This window comes from Engystomops pustulosus, chromosome 7, assembly GCF_040894005.1.
Source record: "Engystomops pustulosus chromosome 7, aEngPut4.maternal, whole genome shotgun sequence".
NCBI lineage: Eukaryota > Metazoa > Chordata > Amphibia > Anura > Leptodactylidae > Engystomops > Engystomops pustulosus.
The window spans coordinates 78682787-78706583 of NC_092417.1; the positions used below are offsets into that span (position 1 = coordinate 78682787).

Sequence of the window (23797 nt, forward strand, 5' to 3'; positions counted from 1 at the left end):
GTTACTTCCAGTGGATAAATGTGATTATGCCCCAAGAATCCCTGGTTTATCTTGATTAATTTTGATAGTCGATTTCTTTTCATAAAGTATATTACAACATTTGCTTTTATTGTCTGCACAATTAATTTCTGAAATTTAAAAAAAAATCCCTTCACACATTTTAAATAGTATGGTTACATTTCAATATCAAGTCTGTTTTCAGTATGTAGAGAGCCCCTTTAGGTCAGAATTTTACTAGCCAGAATATTGCCATGTGAATGGAGCCATAGGCTGTGCATTGCAACTTTGCTTGTGCGTGGAACTGATTATTATAATCTAATAATAGATATTATAACCTACAAGTAAGTAAATAACCAGTCACAAAAGAAGATAACCATGAAACTTCTGCACTAAAACTCAAATCTTCTTTGTTGTTTAGAGTCAGCACAATAAGAGTCTTAAAGTGAAACAATACAATGTACAAACGTATGGCTTTTTATTTAAATGAGATTATTCATCAGCATTATTAAATTACACAGCGCCCATCTCTGATGAATTCCTAATTTATACCATCAGATGTCACCTGATGTCCCTTCCTGTAATGAGGGATGCATGGCTTGGCTCCACATAATATTGGCTTGTCCTATAAATTTACACAAGCTTTCTACTTCCCTGTATAGAAATACTTGTACGTCTCCTCTGATACTAAGCTGTCTGTGTCATTGAAAGTGTCACTTTCCCCTGATTGGTTGGCATCTTGTAGCCGCATGAGGCGACTGTGGAGTCTTTCCTGATCTCGCTTTAGCTCAGAGTATGAGCGCGAGAATGTATGGAAGATAGATGTTGCAGGGAATGCCATGATTAAAATACCACTTAAGATGCTACTCAACGCTACCACCTGACCCGGGATACTTCTGGGAACCATGTCACCATAGCCCACTGTGGTCATAGAGATGATGGCCCACCAGTAGGATGCAGGGACACTGGTAAACTCCTGGCAACGGCCCATTTCATTTTCCGCAAGGTGTACAAGAGGAGCAAAGAGTGTGACAGCCACACATAGGAAGAGCAGGAGGAGTCCAAACTCCCGGGTGCACCGCCTCACTGTGAGGCCCAATGTTTGCAGGCCCAGCGAGTGTCTGGCAAGACGCATGACATACAATATTCTCAAGGCACGTAAGACCCGCAGCACAAGCCCAATCTTCTCCAAGTAAGAGTTGCTCCCAGGCTTATCAAGAGTTTTTTGCTCGTCCTCCACGATAAGAGAAACATAATATGGCAGGATGGCTAATACATCAATGATGTTAAGCGGACCCTTGAAGAACTGACATTTGCTCTTAGCTTGGACAAATCTCAATAGGAATTCAATAGAGAACCAAGCCACACAGACTGTCTCTATTATAAAGATGTTGTAGCATTTCTGAGAACATTCACCCTGGAAGAAGAAAGAAAAAAGGTAATTAAATTAATTAAAGGGAATCTGCAGTTTCTAGTATTATTATTAGAGATGAGCGAACACTAAAATGCTCGGGTACTCGTTATTCGAGACGAACTTTTCCCGATGCTCGAGTGCTCGTCTCGAATAACGAACCCCATTGAAGTCAATGGGAGACTCGAGCATTTTTCAAGGGGACCAAGGCTCTGCACAGGGAAGCTTGGCCAAACACCTGGGAACCTCAGAAAAGGATGGAAACACCACGGAAATGGACAGGAAACAGCAGGGGCAGCATGCATGGATGCCTCTGAGGCTGCCTAATCGCACCATTATGCCAAAATTATGGGCAACAGCATGGCCATGACAGAGTGACAGAATGAAGCTAGATAGCATCTAAAACATCCAATAATTGACCCTGACACTATAGGGGACGGCATGCAGAGGCAGCGGCAGCAGCGGCAGGCTAGAGAGTGGCATGGCGACATACCCTAAATGGACTCAGGCTTCAAACCAATGGGTGGCAGAGAGGAACCAAAGGAGGTGAGCAAGAAGCGCTCAAATAATATCGCTACATGATAAAAGTTTGCCAGTATATTTTGTGGATTACACAGCAGGGTGGCGACAAAGTTAACATGGAAGCCATGAAAACAACCCCAAATTCTGCCTGACACAGCTCGTTTGATAAGGGGACCATGTATGCTTACAGTTCATGCCAGTCGCTGCACTTGCTGCCAGTCTCCTTTCGAATAGTTTAAAATAATAATAACCCTCATCCATAAAGCTCTGTATAATGCTGCACCCCCCTACCTCTCCTCTCTTATCTCAGTCTATCGCCCAACCCGTGCTCTTAGATCCGCCAGTGATCTTAGATTAACCTCTACCCTAGTGCGGACCTCCCACTCGCGTCTCCAAGACTTCTCTAGAGCTGCACCAATTCTATGGAATGCTCTGCCCCGGACTATCAGACTAATACCTAACCTCCAAAGTTTCAAACGTGCTCTTAAAACCCATTTCTTTAGGCAAGCCTATAACACTCATTAACTGCATGAAGTTTTAACTCTTCTACTAACCCGTCCTGTGTCGTCCTCCCATCTGTTATCCAGCAACCAACAGGCACCAGACTTCTCTGCAGTCCCATTCACCCTGGACCTGGTATATAAGATGACGGCTGAGTGTTTCAAGCGACAGCAATTCCATTTATTATATTTTTTTCTATTCCCTAAGAAGAATGGCTTGACCATTAAATATTCTTTTACCTCGTGTTACCCCATCATCTTCATAAACCGTAAGCTCTGGCGAGCAGGGACCTCACTCCTGTTGTTCCATACAAATGTTGTGCTCTGTTACATTACATTTGTATTTGTTTCCTATGATTTGTAAAGCGCTGCAGAATATGATGACGCTATATAAATAAAGATTATTATTATTATGGAGGCAGTGAACTAGTAGTAGATTAAAGGTGCTGCAACTATGTTAGTTGGATCTTGTGATGGAGCTGGCGCTCTGCAGCCAGGCGAGCTTTCGCCAATCCAAGCCCCTGTTTCTAGGCTACTCCCCAAACAGCACTTCTAAGAACCTTTTGTATAAGATCAAGTGTAGTAGCGTTCTTATAAGTTTAGGATATGCCGGGTGAGGGGAATGTAAACAGATGCGCAAGAAGCGCTGAAATAATATCCCTAAATGGTAAAAGTTTGCCAGTATATTTTGTGGATAACACAGCAGGGTGGCGACAAAGTTAACAACTTTGATGTGGAATCCATGAAAACAACCCAAATTTCTGCCTGACACACCTCGTTTGATAAAGGGACGATGTATGGAGGCAGCTATATGGACGACTTTTGGAGGAAGCAATGGAGACAACGTGTGGAGGCTGCTATGGAGACAATTTAATTTGGATAGTGCCTGTATGTGGCAGTCCCAAACATTTTTCAAACCAGAGGAGCAGGTAGGTGGCCCTCCAGTAAAATGGAATAGATTGAGTGCCTGTATGTGGCAGTCCCAAAAATGTTTCAAACCAGAGGAGCAGGTAGGTGGCCCTCCAGTAAAATGGAATAGATTGAGTGCCTGTATGTGGCAGTCCCAAAAATTCTTCAAACCAGAGGAGCAGGTAGGTGGCCCTCCAGTAAAATGGAATAGATTGAGTGCCTGTATGTGGCAGTCCCAAAAATTCTTCAAACCAGAGGAGCAGGTAGGTGGCCCTGCAGTAAAATGGAATAGATTGAGTGCCTGTATGTGGCAGTCCCAAAAATGTTTCAAACCAGAGGAGCAGGTAGGTGGCCCTCCAGTAAAATGGAATAGATTGAGTGCCTGTATGTGGCAGTCCCAAAAATTGTTCAAACCAGAGGAGCAGGTAGGTGGCCCTCCAGTAAAATGGAATAGATTGAGTGCCTGTATGTGGCAGTCCCAAAAATGTTTCAAACCAGAGGAGCAGGTAGGTGGCCCTCCAGTAAAATGGAATAGATTGAGTGCCTGTATGTGGCAGTCCCAAAAATTGTTCAAACCAGAGGAGCAGGTAGGTGGCCCTGCAGTAAAATGGAATAGATTGAGTGCCTGTATGTGGCAGTCCCAAAAATGTTTCAAACCAGAGGAGCAGGTAGGTGGCCCTCCAGTAAAATGGAATAGATTGAGTGCCTGTATGTGGCAGTCCCAAAAATGTTTCAAACCAGAGGAGCAGGTAGGTGGCCCTCCAGTAAAATGGAATAGATTGAGTGCCTGTATGTGGCAGTCCCAAAAATTCTTCAAACCAGAGGAGCAGGTAGGTGGCCCTCCAGTAAAATGGAATAGATTGAGTGCCTGTATGTGGCAGTCCCAAAAATTCTTCAAACCAGAGGAGCAGGTAGGTGGCCCTGCAGTAAAATGGAATAGATTGAGTGCCTGTATGTGGCAGTCCCAAAAATGTTTCAAACCAGAGGAGCAGGTAGGTGGCCCTCCAGTAAAATGGAATAGATTGAGTGCCTGTATGTGGCAGTCCCAAAAATTTTTTAAAACAGAGGACCGGGTAGGTGGCCCTCCAAAAAAATGGAATAGATTGAGTGCCTGTATGTGGCACTCACAAAAATTGTTTCAAACAGAGGACCGGGTAGGTGGCCCTCCAGAAAAATTAAATGCATGAAGTACTATAGCAAGAGCCAGTGGGCCCTGTCAAAAAATAGCCATTTTCCTCTGCTTTACTGTACAAAGAGGAGGAGAAGGAGGAAAATGAGGAGGAGGAGGAGGAGGAGGAGTGGATCAATTATTCAGGTTGAGCTTCCTTCACCTGGTGGAGATTGGAAATTCTGAGAAATCCAGCCTTTATTCATTTTAATAAGCGTCAGCCTGTCAGCGCTGTCAGTCGACAGGCGTGTACGCTTATCGGTGATGATGCCACCAGCTGCACTGAAAACCCGCTCGGACAAGACGCTAGCGGCAGGGCAGGCAAGAACCTCCAAGGCGTACAGCGCCAGTTCGTGCCACATGTCCAGCTTTGAAACCCAGTAGTTGTAGGGAGCTGTGTGATCATTTAGGACGATGGTATGGTCAGCTACGTACTCCCTCACCATCTTTCTGTAAAGATCAGCCCTACTCTGCCGAGACTGGGGACAGGTGACAGTGTCTTGCTGGGGTGACATAAAGCTGGCAAAAGCCTTGTAAAGCGTACCCTTGCCAGTGCTGGACAAGCTGCCTGCTCGCCTACTCTCCCTCGCTACTTGTCCCGCAGAACTACGCACTCTGCCGCTAGCGCTGTCAGAAGGGAAATACTGTTTCAGCTTGTGCACCAGGGCCTGCTGGTATTCATGCATTCTCACACTCCTTTCCTCTGCAGGGATGAGAGTGGAAAGATTTTGCTTGTACCGTGGGTCCAGGAGAGTGAACACCCAGTAATCGGTGCTGGAATAAATTCTTTGAACGCGAGGGTCACGGGATAGGCAGCCTAGCATGAAATCTGCCATATGCGCCAGAGTACCAACGCGTAAGAATTCACTCCCCTCACTGGCCTGACTGTCCATTTCCTCCTCCTCCAACTCCTCCAACTCCTCTTCTTCTGCCCATACACGCTGAACAGTGAAGGACTCAACAATGGTCCCCTCTTGTGTCTCGCCAACATTCTCCTCCTCTTCCTCCTCATCCTCCTCCACCTCCACCTCCTCCGATATGCGCTGAGAAACAGACCTCAGGGTGCTTTGGCTATCAACAAGGGAATATTCTTCCCCCGTCTCTTGTGACGAGCGCAAAGCTTCCGACTTCATGCTGACCAGAGAGTTTTTCAACAGGCCAAGCAGCGGGATGGTGAGGCTGATGATGGCGGCATCGCCACTGACCATCTGTGTTGACTCCTCAAAGTTACTCAGCACCTGACAGATATCAGACATCCACGTCCACTCCTCATTGTAGACTTGAGGAAGCTGACTGACCTGACTACCAGTTCTGGTGGAAGTTGACATCTGGCAGTCTACAATCGCTCTGCGCTGCTGGTAAACTCTGGATAACATGGTCAGTGTTGAATTCCACCTCGTGGGCACGTCGCACAACAGTCGGTGAGCGGGCAGTTGGAGGCGGCGCTGCGCTGCCCTGAGAGTGGCAGCATCTGGGCTGGACTTCCTGAAATGCGCACAGATGCGGCGCACCTTCGTGAGCAAATCAGACAGATTGGGGTATGTCTTGAGGAAACGCTGCACTATCAGATTTAACACATGGGCCAGGCATGGCACATGTGTCAGTCTGCCGAGTTGCAGAGCCGCCACCAGGTTACGGCCGTTGTCACACACAACCATTCCCGGCTTGAGGTTCAGCGGTGCCAGCCACAGATCAGTCTGCGCCGTGATGCCCTGTAATAGCTCTTGGGCGGTGTGCCTTTTGTCGCCTAGGCTCAGCAGTTTGAGCACCGCCTGCTGTCGCTTAGCGACGGCACTGCTGCTGTGCCTAGAGCTACCGACTGATGGCGCCGTGCCCACGGATGGTAGTTCGGAGGAGGAGGTGGAGGAGGGGTGGGAGGAGGAGGAGGCATAGTAGGCCTGAAACACCTGGACCGAGGTAGGCCCCGCAATCCTCGGCGTCGGCAGTATATGAGCAGCCCCAGGGTCAGACTCGGTCCCAGCCTCCACCAAGTTAACCCAATGTGCCGTCAGCGATATATAGTGGCCCTGCCCGGCAGCACTCGTCCACGTGTCCGTGGTCAGGTGGACCTTGTCAGAAACGGCGTTGGTCAGGGCACGGATGATGTTGTCTGACACGTGCTGGTGCAGGGCTGGGACGGCACATCGGGAAAAGTAGTGGCGGCTGGGGACCGAATACCGAGGGGCGGCCGCCGCCATGAGGTTGCGAAAGGCCTCGGTCTCTACTAGCCTATAGGGCAGCATCTCCAGGCTAAGCAATCTGGAGATGTGCACATTAAGGGCTTGGGCGTGCGGGTGGGTTGCACTATATTTGCGTTTCCGCTCCAGCGTCTGGGGTATGGAGAGCTGAACGCTGGTGGATGCTGTGGAGGATCGTGGAGGCGACGATGGGGTTTTTGTGCCAGGGTCCTGGGCAGGGGGCTGACTAGCAGCTGACACAGGGGAAGGAGCAGTGGTGTGCACGGCCGGAGGTGAACGGGCTTGTTGCCACTGAGTGGGGTGCTTAGCATTCATATGCCTGCGCATACTGGTGGTAGTTAAGCTAGTAGTGGTGGAACCCCTGCTGAGCCTGGTTTGGCAAATGTTGCACACCACAGTCCGTCGGTCATCCGGTGTTTCCTTAAAGAACCTCCACACTTCTGAAGATCTAGCCCTCGCCGCAAGAGCCCTCACCACGGGAGCTTCACTAGTTGACAGTGGCGCTGATGCACCAGCTCTGGCCCTGCCTCTCCGTCTGGCCCCACCACTGCCTCTTCCAACCTGTTCAGGTCGAGGACTCTCCTCCGTCTCAGAAGCACTGTGTTCACCCGGCCTCTCAACCCAGCTTGGGTCTGTCACCTCATCATCCTCCGATCCCTCAGTCTGCTCCCCCCTCGGACTTCCTGCCCTGACAACAACTTCCCCACTGTCTGACAACCGTGTCTCCTCATCGTCGGACACCTCTTTACACACTTCCACTACGTCAAGAAGGTCATCATCACCCACAGACTGTGACTGGTGGAAAACCTGGGCATCGGAAAATTGCTCAGCAGCAACCGGACAAGTGGTTTGTGACTGTGGGAAGGGTCCAGAAAACAGTTCCTCAGAGTATGCCGGTTCAAATGGCAAATTTTCCTGGGAGGGGGCAGACTGGGGGGGAGGAGGCTGAGGTGCAGGAGCTGGAGGAGTGGGGATTTCGGTGACATGGGTGGACTGCGTGGAAGACTGACTGGTGGTGGACAAATTGCTCGAAGCATTGTCAGCAATCCACGACATCACCTGTTCGCACTGTTCTGGCCTCAACAGTGCTCTACCACGAGTCCCAGTAACTTCAGACATGAACCTAGGGAGTGTAGCTCTGCGGCGTTCCCCTGCTCCCTCATCAGCAGGTGGTGTCTCACCCCGCCCAGGACCACGGCCTCTGACCCCTGCAGTAGTTGGACGCCCACGTCCCCGCCCTCGTCCTCTACCCCTAGCCCTGGGGTTAAACATTTTTAAAATGAGAGTTATAACTTTTTTTTTTTTTTTTACTTCTTTTTGTTTTTTTTTGTGTTTTTTTGTGTTTTTTTTTTTTTTTGTGTTTTTTGTTTTTTTTTGAGTTTTTAAAACCAAACAATCCTATCCTATTGCTATGGCTATTTTCTAGCCAAGTATCAAAGGAAGCACACTACTATGCCAGATGAGATGACACTGAGTTAGTGCCTAATAGAAATCCAACCCCTACTGAATTTTCCCACTTCGGCCTTTGCTATGGATATGTGCGCCACTAAGCGCAGAACACAGCGGTCGCAAGTCTCACTACAAATTGCTCAGAATTGGCAAGTACATGCACTGCAGAAACTACAGCCACCAGCAGATCAACCAGAAATCAAATATATAGAACGCTACTGTAGGCTTCAAGAAGCTGTTTGTATTCTCCTATGGCTATTTTCTAGCCAAGTATCAAAGGAAGCACACTACTATGCCAGATGAGATGACACTGAGTTATTGCCTAATAGAAATCCAACCCCTACTGAATTTTCCCACTTCGGCCTTTGCTATGGATATGTGCGCCACTAAGCGCAGAACACAGCGGTCGCAAGTCTCACTACAAATTGCTCAGAATTGGCAAGTACATGCACTGCAGAAACTACAGCCACCAGCAGATCAACCAGAAATCAAATATATAGAACGCTACTGTAGGCTTCAAGAAGCTGTTTGTATTCTCCTATGGCTATTTTCTAGCCAAGTATCAAAGGAAGCACACTACTATGCCAGATGAGATGACACTGAGTTATTGCCTAATAGAAATCCAACCCCTACTGAATTTTCCCACTTCGGCCTTTGCTATGGATATGTGCGCCACTAAGCGCAGAACACAGCGGTCGCAAGTCTCACTACAAATTGCTCAGAATTGGCAAGTACATGCACTGCAGAAACTACAGCCACCAGCAGATCAACCAGAAATCAAATATATAGAACGCTACTGTAGGCTTCAAGAAGCTGTTTGTATTCTCCTATGGCTATTTTCTAGCCAAGTATCAAAGGAAGCACACTACTATGCCAGATGAGATGACACTGAGTTATTGCCTAATAGAAATCCAACCCCTACTGAATTTTCCCACTTCGGCCTTTGCTATGGATATGTGCGCCACTAAGCGCAGAACACAGCGGTCGCAAGTCTCACTACAAATTGCTCAGAATTGGCAAGTACATGCACTGCAGAAACTACAGCCACCAGCAGATCAACCAGAAATCAAATATATAGAACGCTACTGTAGGCTTCAAGAAGCTGTTTGTATTCTCCTATGGCTATTTTCTAGCCAAGTATCAAAGGAAGCACACTACTATGCCAGATGAGATGACACTGAGTTATTGCCTAATAGAAATCCAACCCCTACTGAATTTTCCCACTTCGGCCTTTGCTATGGATATGTGCGCCACTAAGCGCAGAACACAGCGGTCGCAAGTCTCACTACAAATTGCTCAGAATTGGCAAGTACATGCACTGCAGAAACTACAGCCACCAGCAGATCAACCAGAAATCAAATATATAGAACGCTACTGTAGGCTTCAAGAAGCTGTTTGTATTCTCCTATGGCTATTTTCTAGCCAAGTATCAAAGGAAGCACACTACTATGCCAGATGAGATGACACTGAGTTATTGCCTAATAGAAATCCAACCCCTACTGAATTTTCCCACTTCGGCCTTTGCTATGGATATGTGCGCCACTAAGCGCAGAACACAGCGGTCGCAAGTCTCACTACAAATTGCTCAGAATTGGCAAGTACATGCACTGCAGAAACTACAGCCACCAGCAGATCAACCAGAAATCAAATATATAGAACGCTACTGTAGGCTTCAAGAAGCTGTTTGTATTCTCCTATGGCTATTTTCTAGCCAAGTATCAAAGGAAGCACACTACTATGCCAGATGAGATGACACTGAGTTATTGCCTAATAGAAATCCAACCCCTACTGAATTTTCCCACTTCGGCCTTTGCTATGGATATGTGCGCCACTAAGCGCAGAACACAGCGGTCGCAAGTCTCACTACAAATTGCTCAGAATTGGCAAGTACATGCACTGCAGAAACTACAGCCACCAGCAGATCAACCAGAAATCAAATATATAGAACGCTACTGTAGGCTTCAAGAAGCTGTTTGTATTCTCCTATGGCTATTTTCTAGCCAAGTATCAAAGGAAGCACACTACTATGCCAGATGAGATGACACTGAGTTATTGCCTAATAGAAATCCAACCCCTACTGAATTTTCCCACTTCGGTCTTTGCTATGGATATGTGTGCCACTAAGAGCTAAACACAACGGTAGCAAGTCCCCCTGCTAATTCCTCACAAAATGGTAATAGATGCAAATTAAAATAAAAAAAGTAGAACGTTATTGTAGCCCTAAGAAGGGCTGTTGGGTTCTTTGAGAATCACTCCTGCCTAACAGTAAGCTAATAGAACACCCTAACGCTTTCCCTGACCAGCAGCAGCTCTCTCCCTAGCGGCATCCAGAGACAGAATGATCCGAGCAGCGCGGCCAGCGGCTAGTCTATCCCAGGGTCACCTGATCTGGCCAGCCAACCACTGCTATCGACGTGTAAGGGTACCACGTCATGCTGGGTGGAGTGCAGAGTCTCCTGGCTTGTGATTGGCTCTGTTTCTGGCCGCCAAAAAGCAAAACGGCGGGAGCTGCCATTTTCTCGAGCGGGCGAAGTATTCGTCCGAGTAACGAGCAGTTTCGAGTACCCTAATGCTCGACCGAGCATCAAGTTCGGACGAGCATGTTCGCTCATCTCTAATTATTATCAATACTAGTGCTGGAGTCATCCTCTAGTTACATGATTAGACCTTTAGGTATCAAAACCTTTACTAAACCCATTTGTTTTATATCTCAAATACCCATCATTCATGCATCAAGGCATCTATTTTACCTTAAGAGGAGCTTTCTCTAATGCGCACTATTTGTCTGTGATATTGGAGCATAAACTGGAGTGTCCTTTTCTGTGATAGATAAATAATATGCTCAATGCCACACATCATGGCAATACTGAAAATATGATCAGTACAGTTGTAACCATCACTGAGTAGCTCAGTGCCACCTCTGGCTGGAACTACTCCAACAGGTTGTGGATGGATAGGAAGGATGATGATGATGATGATGGAGAAGTGAGTGATGATCAGGGTGAGAAAGAACTATGATGGTTATGAGGAAGATAATGAGAATATATGGATAATGAATATGATGATAGCACAGACAATAATGATGAGGTGAAGGATGAAAGTGAGAACCGGGAATATGATGGGGATAAGGATCAGGAAGAGGATGGAGTAGGTGAGGTAAGATGTCAGGATCTGAATAGAGAGACTACAGATTGCTGCACTGTCCTTTTTCTGCACTTATTTTTGGATGTGCTGAATAAGATGTACTGAACACGGCAGGCAGTTTATCACACGAGAGGAGATCTCTTCATTAGAACCAAGAGGCAGAACCAGCAAAGAGAGGAAATACAGACTCATGATGTTGATAAATGTGCAGTGTGTGAATGTGTGCAGTTTATACCTGTACAGTGAGGATAATTGTAAAGTGTAAATAAGAGTGCACTGCGTCGGACTGGGGTTCCTGCAGCTCGCCAGATACAATTATTCAAAACCCCCTGTGATATTCTGGAACCTGGAAGGGTACCCAAGGTCAATTAATTATTGTTTTTATTGACATTTCCTGAGTTAGAGAACTACATTATGGCAAAACACTCACCCATAACCCTTTCACTAGCATCAATGATCAGTATCAGTAGGCCACCACCAACTCCCCGTTTGATATAATCCCGATCCAGGAGTCAACCTGGTAGCATATATAATATATATATATATTATTCGTGGAAAAATAAATAAAACGCAGGTGCACTTCCCAGAACCCAGACCAGAGTTCCTCCAAAGTATAAATAAGAAATAATGGCAGCACTCTGAGATTGAAGGTGAAAAAAAGCGTACTAATTTATTCCAACATGCACCAAGCCTTGGCACATGTTGGAATAAATTAGTAAGCTTTTTTACACATTCAATCTCAGAGTGCTGCCATTTTTTCTTATTTATAGATATAGATATATCTATATATATATAAATTTGTATATATTAAACCGATATACAGACTTGGGGATTTGTGGCTTTATATAAAAAGACAAGGCAGTTTAAATTTACCGTATATACTCGAGTATAAGCCGACCCGAGTATAAGCCGAGGCCCCTAATTTTACCACAAAAAACTGTGAAAACCTATTGACTCGAGTATAAGCCGAGGGTGGGAAATGCATTGGTCACAGCCTCTCCAGTATGTAGCCAGCCAGCCCCTGCCCCAGTGTATATAGCTTGCCAGCCCCTGCCCCAGTGTATATAGCCTGCCAGCCCCTGCCCCAGTGTATATAGCCTGCCAGCCCCTGCCCCAGTGTATATAGCCCCCCCCTTCCCCATTGTGCAGCACAACAATACCGGATGGATCGCACAGAAGATCTACGGGTGCCGCCAGAAAGGCGAGTTTTGATTTATTTATTTTTTTGACTCGAGTATAAGCCGAGTTTGGGTTTTTCAGCACATTTTTTGTGCTGAAAAACTAGGCTTATACTCGAGTATATAAGGTATATTTAATTGTCTTAAGAGCGCACTAGACAAAACAGTACACACAATAGATATTTATGTATATGTATACAGTTAAACAGAGTCAGGATTAGAGACGTACTACTACAAGTATTAGCAATTTGTGAGTCAGAAACCTTGTGTTGACTAATGCAGAAAGAGGTTAGTTCACACTAGAAGATCCTTCCTGCTTTTGATGTGATGGTAAATAATTCCACAAGGCAAAGACATTGAGACACATTTACTAAGTGTGCTGCACTGTAGTCAGACTGTGCACATCTTCATGGCTAAAACTGCTTGCTCAGGTATTTAAGAAGCTGGCTTCCATGCCTCACAAATTAGGTTTCCATATGTGAAAGGTGCACCACAAGATGGTGAACTCTGTCGGACCAGTGTGGGGAAGCGACACATTCATGGTTTCTGGCGCACAATCTTAGTGAATTGCTACACGCTGCATTATAGACGGACAATGCACTTTTAGTGAACTCTAGTGACTTTATAAGTAAATGTGACCCAATGGGTGGAAGAGGTAAAATGCTTATATTATGGGTAGACATACACCCTATTCACACCTAGGTGGCTCTAGAGATCAGATCCAGGGCCTTGGATGAGTTCTAACTTCTCAATGGGAGGTCATAGGATTTGGGTCTATCATCAGCAGAGTCTGTTGAGACCAAACCTGTTCTTCCATTGAGAGTTCTGTTTCTCTCCTTTTCCAAGACCACCAGAACAAACTGAGACCTAGGTACCCATTTGTCTTGCTGCCCTGATCCCAGAAATGTATTTAGCCTGGGGGCTGACAAATACATCAATGGGACAATGGGGAACTGACATTTGCTCTTAGCTTGGACAAATCTCAATACCAATTCAATAGAGAACCAAGTCATGCAGACTGTCTCTATAATAAAGATATCTCCTTTTCCAAGACCACCAGAACAAACCGAGACCCAGGAACGGGTCCAGGGGGCTGGGATGGACCATAACTCCATATGGAGTTCTTAGATTTATGATTCATTGGGGTAACTTTATAATGGGGCATTATCACAAGGAAGAATGATGCTGTCACAATGGGGCATTATCATGATGGGGCATTTTGACGTCACAATTGATGTTATTATCCCCCAATTATTTCATGTTTTAATTAGATTTAGATTAGCAACTATCAGGATCACTGATGGGCGTGAGGTTCGTCCCAAGCTATGAAAACTTGTTTTTGGCAATGTGACTGTGGAGTATTGTGATGTCACAACAGGGTATTGCTATGTCACAAGTTGGCATTGTAATGTCACTGTTGGGCAATTTGATGTCACAATGGTGCTTGTGATGTCACATTAGGGCACTGTCACAGTGGTGGATTGTGATGTTACAATGGGGCTATAACATCTGTGTAAGCATCATCCTCGGTGCGTGCTGAGGGTACGTTTATTTCTTCCATGCATGTTATTATACTACTGCATGTGAACAAAGCCTTAGTTGCCTTTCTTTTAGGATTGATTTATTGGTGCTGCACCCCTTTCCTCTGGAGCAGGTCTATGTCAGTCACAGTAGGACCAGAGCTGCACTCACCTGGAGCAAAGGCTCTCTGGATTCACATTTAGTTCAATGCTGATTATATTCTTGGCTAAATTCATATTTCTGTTGCGTTGTGTTGACTATTCTGTTTGTGTTGTGTGGCTCTGTTTGTTATGTGTTTACACTTACTTGCCTCCGATTAGGGTGGATCAAGTAAGTAGGTAGGGCTTGTTTGGTGGATTCAATGTCAGGGCTCACTGTACTGTTTATCTTCCTTGAACCTAGTCCCTTCATTAGTCATTACAGGGGTATTGTCTCAATGCAGCAATGTCACAATTACTTATTGTGATGTATAAATGGTGCCTTGTGTTGTAATGTAACAATGGGGTTCCCTTGGCACAGGCTTCATCATTCCCCAGAAAATATATCCCACCATCCTTAAAATTAGGTTGTCTTCTGATGTATCTATTGGGTCTAGTATTGACCTCTTCGGTATCTTCTAGTACACTAGTTCAACACTGAGTGGGCATTGTGTATACCCGTGGAGTGTATATTAGACATCAGTGTGTAAAGCTATGACTGTGTTTAAACATTTTTTTCTAGAAACTAGAACAACAAAAGGGTGGCAAAATCTAAGGAAAGAGGTGTGGCCTCATAGGAAATGGTTCTTGTACTGAAAATTAAGCAAATGCACAAGAATTTTGGCAAAGTTTTCTGGCGTAAACAAAGCCACGTAACAGGAGATGCAAAGTTGGTCTAGTCTTAACCCCTTCAGGATGTTGCCAGTTTTTGAGGCTCAGTCCCATTTTTTGTATCCTCGCTTTATATGGTTATAAGTTTTGAACACTTTTAGTTATCAAAGCGATTACAAGACTGTATTTTCCTGACATGTTGTACTTTGTTTAAGTAAATTTGGGCTGATAAGTTTTGCTTTTATTTAGTAAAAAAAAGTTAAAAATGATGAATTTTTTTGAAAAATTTGCCATTTTAAAAATTTGAAATGATCTTGTTTTCAGGCAGATAGATGTACCTCCTAAATTAGTTGCTGAATATCATTACTGTTTTAAATGGAATTTAAAAAATGTAATATTAGAACCCCACTATACATCAACCCATTTTCAAATCTGTAAAACTATCATAAACAGCTTTTAGGAAGATTTTTAAGCCCTTGAGATCTTCATATTAATTAAATCAAAATAGAGGTAAAATTTGGAATGGTCCGATTTTGTCTGTTATACAATCATTTAGCCCTAAAATTTACACATTCGCAAAAGATAAAAAGAGAAAACCCACTCTTAAAATTTCTCCCAAGTACGGAGACACCCCACATGTGGACAGTACTTGTTGTAGGGGCATACAGCGAGGCACATAAGGGAATTAGCATTAGCCAGTTTTGCCTTATAGAATTACTGTATATACTCGGGTATAAGTCGACCCGAGTATAAGCCGGGGTACCTAATTTTAAAACGAAAAACTGGGAAAACCTATTGACTTGAGTATAAGCCGAGGGTGGGAAATGCATTGGTCATAGCCCCTTCCCCCCCCCCCAGTATATAGCTTGCCAGCCCCTGTAGTATATAGCCTGCCTGCACCCCCATTATATAGCCTGCCAGCCCCTGTAGTACATAGCCAGACAGCCCCCTGTAGTATATAGCCTGCCATCCCCTCTAGTACATAGCCTACATAGCTCACCTTTCCAACTCCCCCTGTAGGTCCTCTTCTTGCTTCTGATCCTTTTCAGATCCTTCGGATCCTCTTCAGCTTGTTCCACTTCTCTTCGGGTCTTCACGCTAGCGAGGCACACAAAATGACGTCAGCAGCTTGCCGACGTCATTGTTTGTGAGCCGCCAGTATTGCGAGGGGACTCGAAGAGAAGCGAAATGACCCGAAGAGGAACTGAAGAGCCAAAAGAGGCACTAGAGCATCGGAAGCAAGAAGAGGACCTATGGGGGGCATCGTAAAGGTGAGTGCAGTGTTAATTTTTTTGTAGACTTGAGAAAAAAATCTAAAAATTTTGCATCACTATGTTCCAAGTAGCATAACACTTTTAATTTTTGGTCTATATGGCTAGATGAGAGCTTGTTTTTTGTGGGATGTGTTATGCTTTGCTATTTTTGTCTTGATACCTTTTATATAACATTTTATGTGGGACAAAATAGGTAAAAATTTAAATTTTTTGTGTTTTTTTTAACATTTTTTTTTACGCTGTTCATGTTGCGGGTATAATAATGATTTTGTTTTATTGTACGGGTCATTAAGGACGTGGCGATACTACATTTGTAGGGTTTATATAATGCTTTTCCCGTTTTTTATTGTACACGTAAGTATAATGTGTAACAAGCAATTTCCGGGTATGTCGGGTGCCGTGTCCTAACATCCAGAACCGTGTACAGATTGTTCCCTCCCTTGGCCCATACTGGTACAACAAGGAGCTGGTAAGACAATATATTTACCTTTCCTGCTCTGTCTGATACCTATGGCAGATCCTATGTTCCCGTTTATGAACATGTGATGATATTGTTTTGGTTTTACACTTAGTTGGGTACATTTCCTTGCATACTCAATAACTGCTATGTTTAATCTCTCACTACTGGTTTTAAATTGAGCAATGAGTTAATCAGTAAGATGAGGTAAAATTGCACTTCAGGTGACTCAAGGTGTCATTGGACCTTTTTCATTGTCCCTGCAACCCGATCTTCTATGATCAGTATCAGCTCTGGTGCTGGACAGCTCAGCACCTCTGGGATATATGACTCCTCGTGGTTATATATGCAGACGATGGAGAACACAATCTCCAGAAAACGACATAATTGGAACTTCAGTAACAGTAGCAGCTCAGGTCATGACTATTCAAACTTGGAGCTAATACACCTTAAAGGAAACCTACCACTTGAAGTGGCAGGTTTCAGATGGAAATACCGGGCACCAGCTCAGGGTGAGCTGGTGCCGGAGCTTATTTTTGTTAGTGTTTTAAACCGCGGTATCGCGGTTTAAAACACTTTTTAAACTTTATAGCCGGCGCAGGGAGGTACGGGTACGCGCTCGGCGCTTACCATGCGTGCGACCGTGCGCGCGGCTACATAGGAAGTGAAGGAGAGCCGCGCGCATGGTAAGCGCCGAGCGCGTACCTCCCTGCACCGGCTATAAAGTTTAAAAAGTGTTTTAAACCGCGATACCGCGGTTTAAAACACTAACAAAAATAAGCTCCGGCACCAGCTCACCATGAGCTGGTGTTCGGTATTTTCTTCTGAAACCTGCCACTTCAAGTGGTAGGTTTCCTTTAAGGATCCAAAGCTTTATATCTACTTAGTGTCTTTTGTTGTGTAAAGGGTAGAATATACAGTAGAGTAATGTAGTTATCTTTTAGGAGATAACATGGGTTCCTTCACTACATCATCAGGTCTTTAAAGAGAGGGCTGTGATTTTGCATGTGGGACATGCAAAAAATGCCCCACAATCCTGATATTGCCCACTCTAATAGGCAGGTAGGCTGGGTTCACATCTCATTTTTCACGTACTGCTGACAGACACATTTTCACTGAAAAAAAATTATCAAAAATGTGTGCTACGGTGTATCTCTTCATGCCTATGAACACAATGCACATACAAACAGTTTAGGTTTGTTGTACAGTACTGTGTGTCCGTATCCTTGTTTTTTGTTGTATGCTTATACTTTTTTTTAAACATTGGTGGACGACATATGCATAAAGTGATATAGCGTGGGGACCTGGGTTCAAGTCCCAGGGTCAACATCTGCAAAGAGTTTGTATGTTCTCTCCGTGTTTGTATGGGTTTCCTCCGGGTCCTCCTGTTTCCTCCCACACTCCAAAAAACATACTGGTAGGTTGATTAGGTTGTAAACCCCATTGGGGACAGGAACCGATTTGGAAATCTCTGTGAAGCGCTGCGTAATCTGTGTGCACTATACACATAAAGGAATTATTATTATTATTATTATTATTATTATTACAACATATGCATCAAATTGTCAAATCAAATTCAATTCTTAAAAAAAATGTACACATTTGCCAACGGATGTGACAGATAAGTCTTTTTTGTCCAAAAACATAGATGTATGAAGAAAAATGCATTAGTTTTTGTCCATTTTTAGACGTGTACGTTGCAGCATACATCTAACAGATGCAAAAAGCGAGATGTAAACCCAGTATAATGTTGCATTCACATGTGGCATTTATATTGTGTTTTGAAATGCAATATAACAGCAGAGAAGAGAAAATTTGCAAAATTACCGTATTTTTCGGCCTATAAGGCGCACCAAAAATCCTTTAATTTTCTCAGAAATCAAAGGTGCGCCCTATAGGCCAGTGCGCCTTATATATGAACTTATACAGAAATGTGCTAAAGACAAGATGTACTGTACATTTACCAGTGTTTAATAGCTCCATCCCCAGAAATTTCCTGCACCTTCCCACACAGTATACAGGGTCCCTAGCTCCTGAAGTGCCCTGGCACCACAACAAACATTGTGCCCATCCTGCCCTCCCCTAGCACGGAGAGACCGGAGCCGCCATAGTGCCGACCACGAGGCAATCATCATCATCAGTAAACAATCCCCCATACCTGACAGCCCTGTAACAGGGGAAAGAGAAGGAGCCACAGGGAACCCCATAGGAATAACACCCTGGCTGAGGAGGGAAGGAGAAGGGGCAGAGGGACACCGCTTAACCCCTGCTGCATCACCCTGCATTAACCCCCAGCAGCCATACCTCTGAGATCGGAGCTCTCTGACAAGCTGAAGACAAGTTTCCCGGGAAGTGTAGCTGGTTTGAACCGTGCGCGCGCAACGCCTGCGGCGTTTCCAATGTAGGCGCGCGCACGATCGTGTGCACGAAGCGCTGAAGCAGTTTCTGCTAGAAAGTTTCAAAAGTGTTAAAACCGCGATACCGCGGTTTTAACACTAACGAGACTAAGCACCGGCACCAGCTCACCCTGAGCTGGTGCCCGGTGTTTGTATCTCATACCTACCTTCAGAAGTGGTAGGTTTCCTTTAACACCAAAAAGACCAAAAGGAAAAATAGCAATTTTGTATGTGGGCGTGGGCACGCTCAAAAAACGGTTTCAGAAGTGAAAAAAATATAATTTTTAATTTCTGATGGAGCGTTAGCTCTTTTTTTAAAATATAACAAACAGTAAATACACAATTACAACAAACAATGTAGACACATCCACATACAGATATTATATACACCCTAGTGCAGGTACAGAGACTTGATCCGTCCTTTTCTGTATGTGCAATGCCTTACTGACAGAAAATTAGTTCCTTTAAATGTAACAGACAATTAATATAATATTATAACAAACAATGTAGCAATATCCAGATGTTGTGTATATCTTAGTGTTTTTAATCATAAAATGCAAGGACTTGGTTGGTCCTGTTATGTGTATATAGTACCCTTCTTTGTGGAACCATATACTTTTATACCATTTGGCGTTTTGATCATTCCTGCACAATAAAAGCAGCAACACGACTATAGAGACAGCCATATGCGATCAACTAACTGTGAGTGTTCAAACTTCCATATTATCAAGCATCATTGAAAACGATCTGTAAGAGTCCACACAGGTGTAGGGCCCTACACCTTGTGTAACAACAAAACCTCCTGGATACTAATTTACCCTATAAATTTTATCTTTCACTTTTTTCATTTTTGTATTTTTAGCATATACCCAATAGAGGAACCAAACAATAAGGATTAATCCAGCACCCTTCTGCCTAAAAATTAGATTTGGGACATTATAAACGTAAAGGTTTTTATATAAGTATAAAAGTATATGGTTCCACAAAGAAGGGTACTATATAAACATAACAGGACCAACCAAGTCCTTGCATTTTATGATTAAAAACACTAAGATATACACAACATCTGGATATTGCTACATTGTTTGTTATAATATTATATTAATTGTCTGTTACATTTAAAGGAACTAATTTTCTGTCAGTAAGGCATTGCACATACAGAAAAGGACGGATCAAGTCTCTGTACCCGCACTAGGGTGTATATAATATCTGTATGTGGATGTGTCTACATTGTTTGTTGTAATTGTGTATTTACTGTTTGTTATATTTTAAAAAAAGAGCTAACGCTCCATCAGAAACTAAAAATTATATTTTTTTCACTTCTGAAACCTCTTTTTTTAATCGTGCCCACACCCACATACAAAATTGCTATTTATTAGAGGTGCGCCTTATAGTCCGGTGCGCCTTATAGGCTGAAAAATACGGTAAGTTACATTTACAAAAAGCAATGTTAACGTGGTGTTAATACACACGTTAACATCACTTTAATATATGCATTTTATTAACATAATGTTAACATACATGTTAACATCACATTATTGGTTGTGTTTTGGAAATGTGTATTTGGAGAAGCAGGATATACATCAGATCATAATATATAAAAAGAACAGTGTGATGACCTCTAGCATATCACTAATTTCTTAATTAGAACTATAGGTATCAGAGTGCCTACTTAACCTCTTCAGTTATCAAGTATGATAAAACTTATAGTTGTACATCATGGAGAGCATTGTAAAGCAGTCTTCTTTAGAAACTGCATGTTGACTTCAGACAGATGTAGAATTTGCAGTGGAATCACATCGGCCGCAGTCATCTTGTTATTTCTAACAACACATGAAATATTCAGGACAAATGTGTTTAGACGACAGATGAGCAGGAAGAAATCAATTTACTGATTCTGAGAGCGTAAACTTTGAGCGCTGAGTAATTGGCAGACAAATTAATTAAGACATAAGGGAAATACAATGCCGTTCATGCCACCCTGCTGATAGTGGCCAGAAATGGATACCACTACAGCAACAAGATCTGTCAGCAGGGGGTTGGTAATGATATAATAAAGTTTAATGATGTCATGATATAATGTTACAGGTCACAAACATTGTGGAAATCTGCAGTGAATTCTGAGCACACAGTAAGCAACTGGAGCCAGTATATGAGCCACTGGCATGAACACATTGGGGGTCATTTACTAAGGGCCCGATTCTCATTTTACCGACGTCTTACCCGAATATTTCCGATTTGCACCGCAACGGAAATCGGGGGCGTGGCCGAACAAAAACCCCACGGATTCGGAGAAACCGCCGCATTTAAAAAAAATAAAAAAGTGTCGCTGGACATGTGCTTACCTTCACCAGGAATAGGATAGTGAACTCCGGCGGACCTTGGCGGACTTCAGCGCAGCAGCGACACCTGGTGGACATCGGAGGAACTGCCTTAGTGAATCGCCGGAAGACCCGAATCCACCGCAGAGAATGCGCCGCTGGATCGCGAATGGACCGGGTAAGTAAATCTGCCCCATTGGTTGCACTGGTATGAAATGCACCAAATGTTTTATGCTGTATACATATGGCACACACTGGGATATCTTTGCACCAGGCAGGGGATGAAATGTCCATTCTAGAATTCCCTCTTTTATGTGAAATCTCACCCATTTACATTTTCCTCCATAGTCAGGCAAATATGACTCGTTTCATCTCATTTTCAAATATCGAAGTCAAGTTTAGTTAGTGGTTACAGGAGTAGCGTCAGATATGTACCCCGTATCCTTGGTTCTATAGCACCTAGAAACATGCTTTTTGTGTTTTATAAAAGATAAAGATCTCATCTTTCAGATTACCTCAGACATGTTGTTCTGTGAGCTACAGAACTGAAGATACAGACAGCTAATAAAAATAGGCAGAAACTGGATCTGTACCAACAGCGTGTATTTCCAAATATGTTTAACTGGCTGTATCTCTGGTTCTGTAGCTCACAAAGCCAAAAACCTGATATGAAAGATGAGATCCTTATCTTTAATATGACCCCAGTAACCTGTTTCTAGGCGCTATAGAACATAAGATAGGGCATCAGAAGTGACACTACCCTTGCAACCACAGAGGGCACTAGCAGTTAAGCTGGGTAAAACCTGATGACAGGTCCTCTTTAAGGCCGCGGTCACTCGTACCGCTAAGCGTCCGTCATAACGCAACGCTAGCGCACATGGGGAGGTCCTCGGCCCGAACGCACATGCGCGTCCGGGTCGAGGACCTCCCCCTGTGGCCGGCGCCACACAGGGCGCTTTGTCTCGGCGTTTCTATGGAAACGCCTGCGATCGGGAACGAGCCGCCAGTGTTTTGCGTTAATTTAACGCGAAACACCGGCGGCTCGTTCCCGATCGCCCTGTGTGGCGCCGGCCTGTGCGCTAGCGTCTACCGGTACGTGTGACCGCGGCCTCAGTAAACCTGAGAAGCATTAATATCAATCATGTGTGACCTCCTGCAATGTAAGAACTGTTCATTCCTCAAATACTCTGTGCTGTCAGTGTCTGCACAGTCTTTATAACATTCAATAAACAGACTTTGGCTCGGTAATCACTCTGGTCACATTGAACATTCAAGCTGTGGAGATTATGCTCATTTTTTAAAACAGATTGCAATGTTCCTGCGCGGCTCATTCCGGACGGAGCAGATCTTCAGACTCATAAATGAATCATTGTATAGTAGACGACGTCTTACAAGATGAAGGGGAAAGTTCTTTCTATCTTTAGATTCAGACTTGGCTTAAATGGATATTTGTTCCTCATCTAGCCCTATAATGTCCCCGGGAGCAGCACATAATGGGATGTCATTTGTATTCAGAGTGGTGTACAGATCTGTGAACAAGGCACCATTACTATGCCATATGGACTATGAAGGAGCAGGGTATGAGATTGTTGTGTGATACAATCTGAGAAAAGGAATATTGGGCAAGCACCCGCAAATGAATTACCTCCACCCAGCCAGACTTAATGGGGGAGATTTATCATACACCAGTGCAGAAGCTGATGAAAGCCCACCCCTCCAGCTTAGTCCTCCTGATGTATCCCGCGGATAGCTTTTCTGGCTTAGTTTTGCACAAAAACCATACAAATGTTCAAGGTTCTCATGGTCTAGGTAATGTGCAGGTGCAGGGCAGGAATGCCCCACATTTATCTATATTTATGTATTGTGTACAGTTTTGGGCACCAGTGTATGAAAAGGACACAGTACAATTAAAACGGAGGAGAGCAACCAAGATTATTAGGGGAATAGGGGGACTAGAATACAATGATAGATTGCTTAATGGCTGTGGGGTGACCTCATTACAATGTACAAAGACGGCCTGCCCCCCGTTTTGTGTCGTTTGAAAGCTGGTGCCGATGCGCCAAAATCCGATCGCGTGCGACAAAAAGCCCTTCTAAATGCGGCGCACATTGGATATTCCGATGATAGTGCGATCTGAGGACCCTTAGTAAATGAGCCCCAGTATGTTAGGAGACATATAATAGACTTAAAGGGGTTTTCCAGATTCAAGAAAACGCAAATTGTCTAGGGCAGGGGCGGAGAGGAAAAAAAAAGGCCATGATTTAGTTGAGGCGGGTTCTGTGATCCCCTGGGGACAGAAGCTGAAGACCGGAAGTTGTGATTCAAAAATGGGAACATGGTAAGTATACCATGTTTATAGGTTTCTTTACCACCCCTACCCCAAAATTCCTGAAATACAGCTTTAAACACAGCAGCATAGCAGACAGTGCCGCACCTTAGACTGGCTAATGGTGGTTTCACACAGTCCGTGATTAGCCTGTGATCATGGAGTCATGTGTCATGGGATGAAAACAATGCTAGGGACAGGATTCCTTGCATTATAT

At 44.2% G+C, this 23797-nt stretch overlaps 1 protein-coding gene across 2 annotated transcripts in view; it reads right to left on the reverse strand.

Annotated features, from left to right (window-relative positions):
- Positions 1–453: 453 nt before the first annotated feature.
- The window catches only part of KCNG4 (potassium voltage-gated channel modifier subfamily G member 4), a 33191-nt gene continuing 9847 nt past the window's right edge, over positions 454–23797 (reverse strand). For both annotated transcript variants that reach the window (XM_072117029.1, XM_072117028.1), the window contains exon 4: positions 454–1414. In XM_072117029.1, coding sequence (XP_071973130.1) covers positions 644–1414 — 771 coding nt within the window. In that variant the 3' untranslated portion in view covers positions 454–643. The remainder of the gene's footprint in view (positions 1415–23797) is intronic.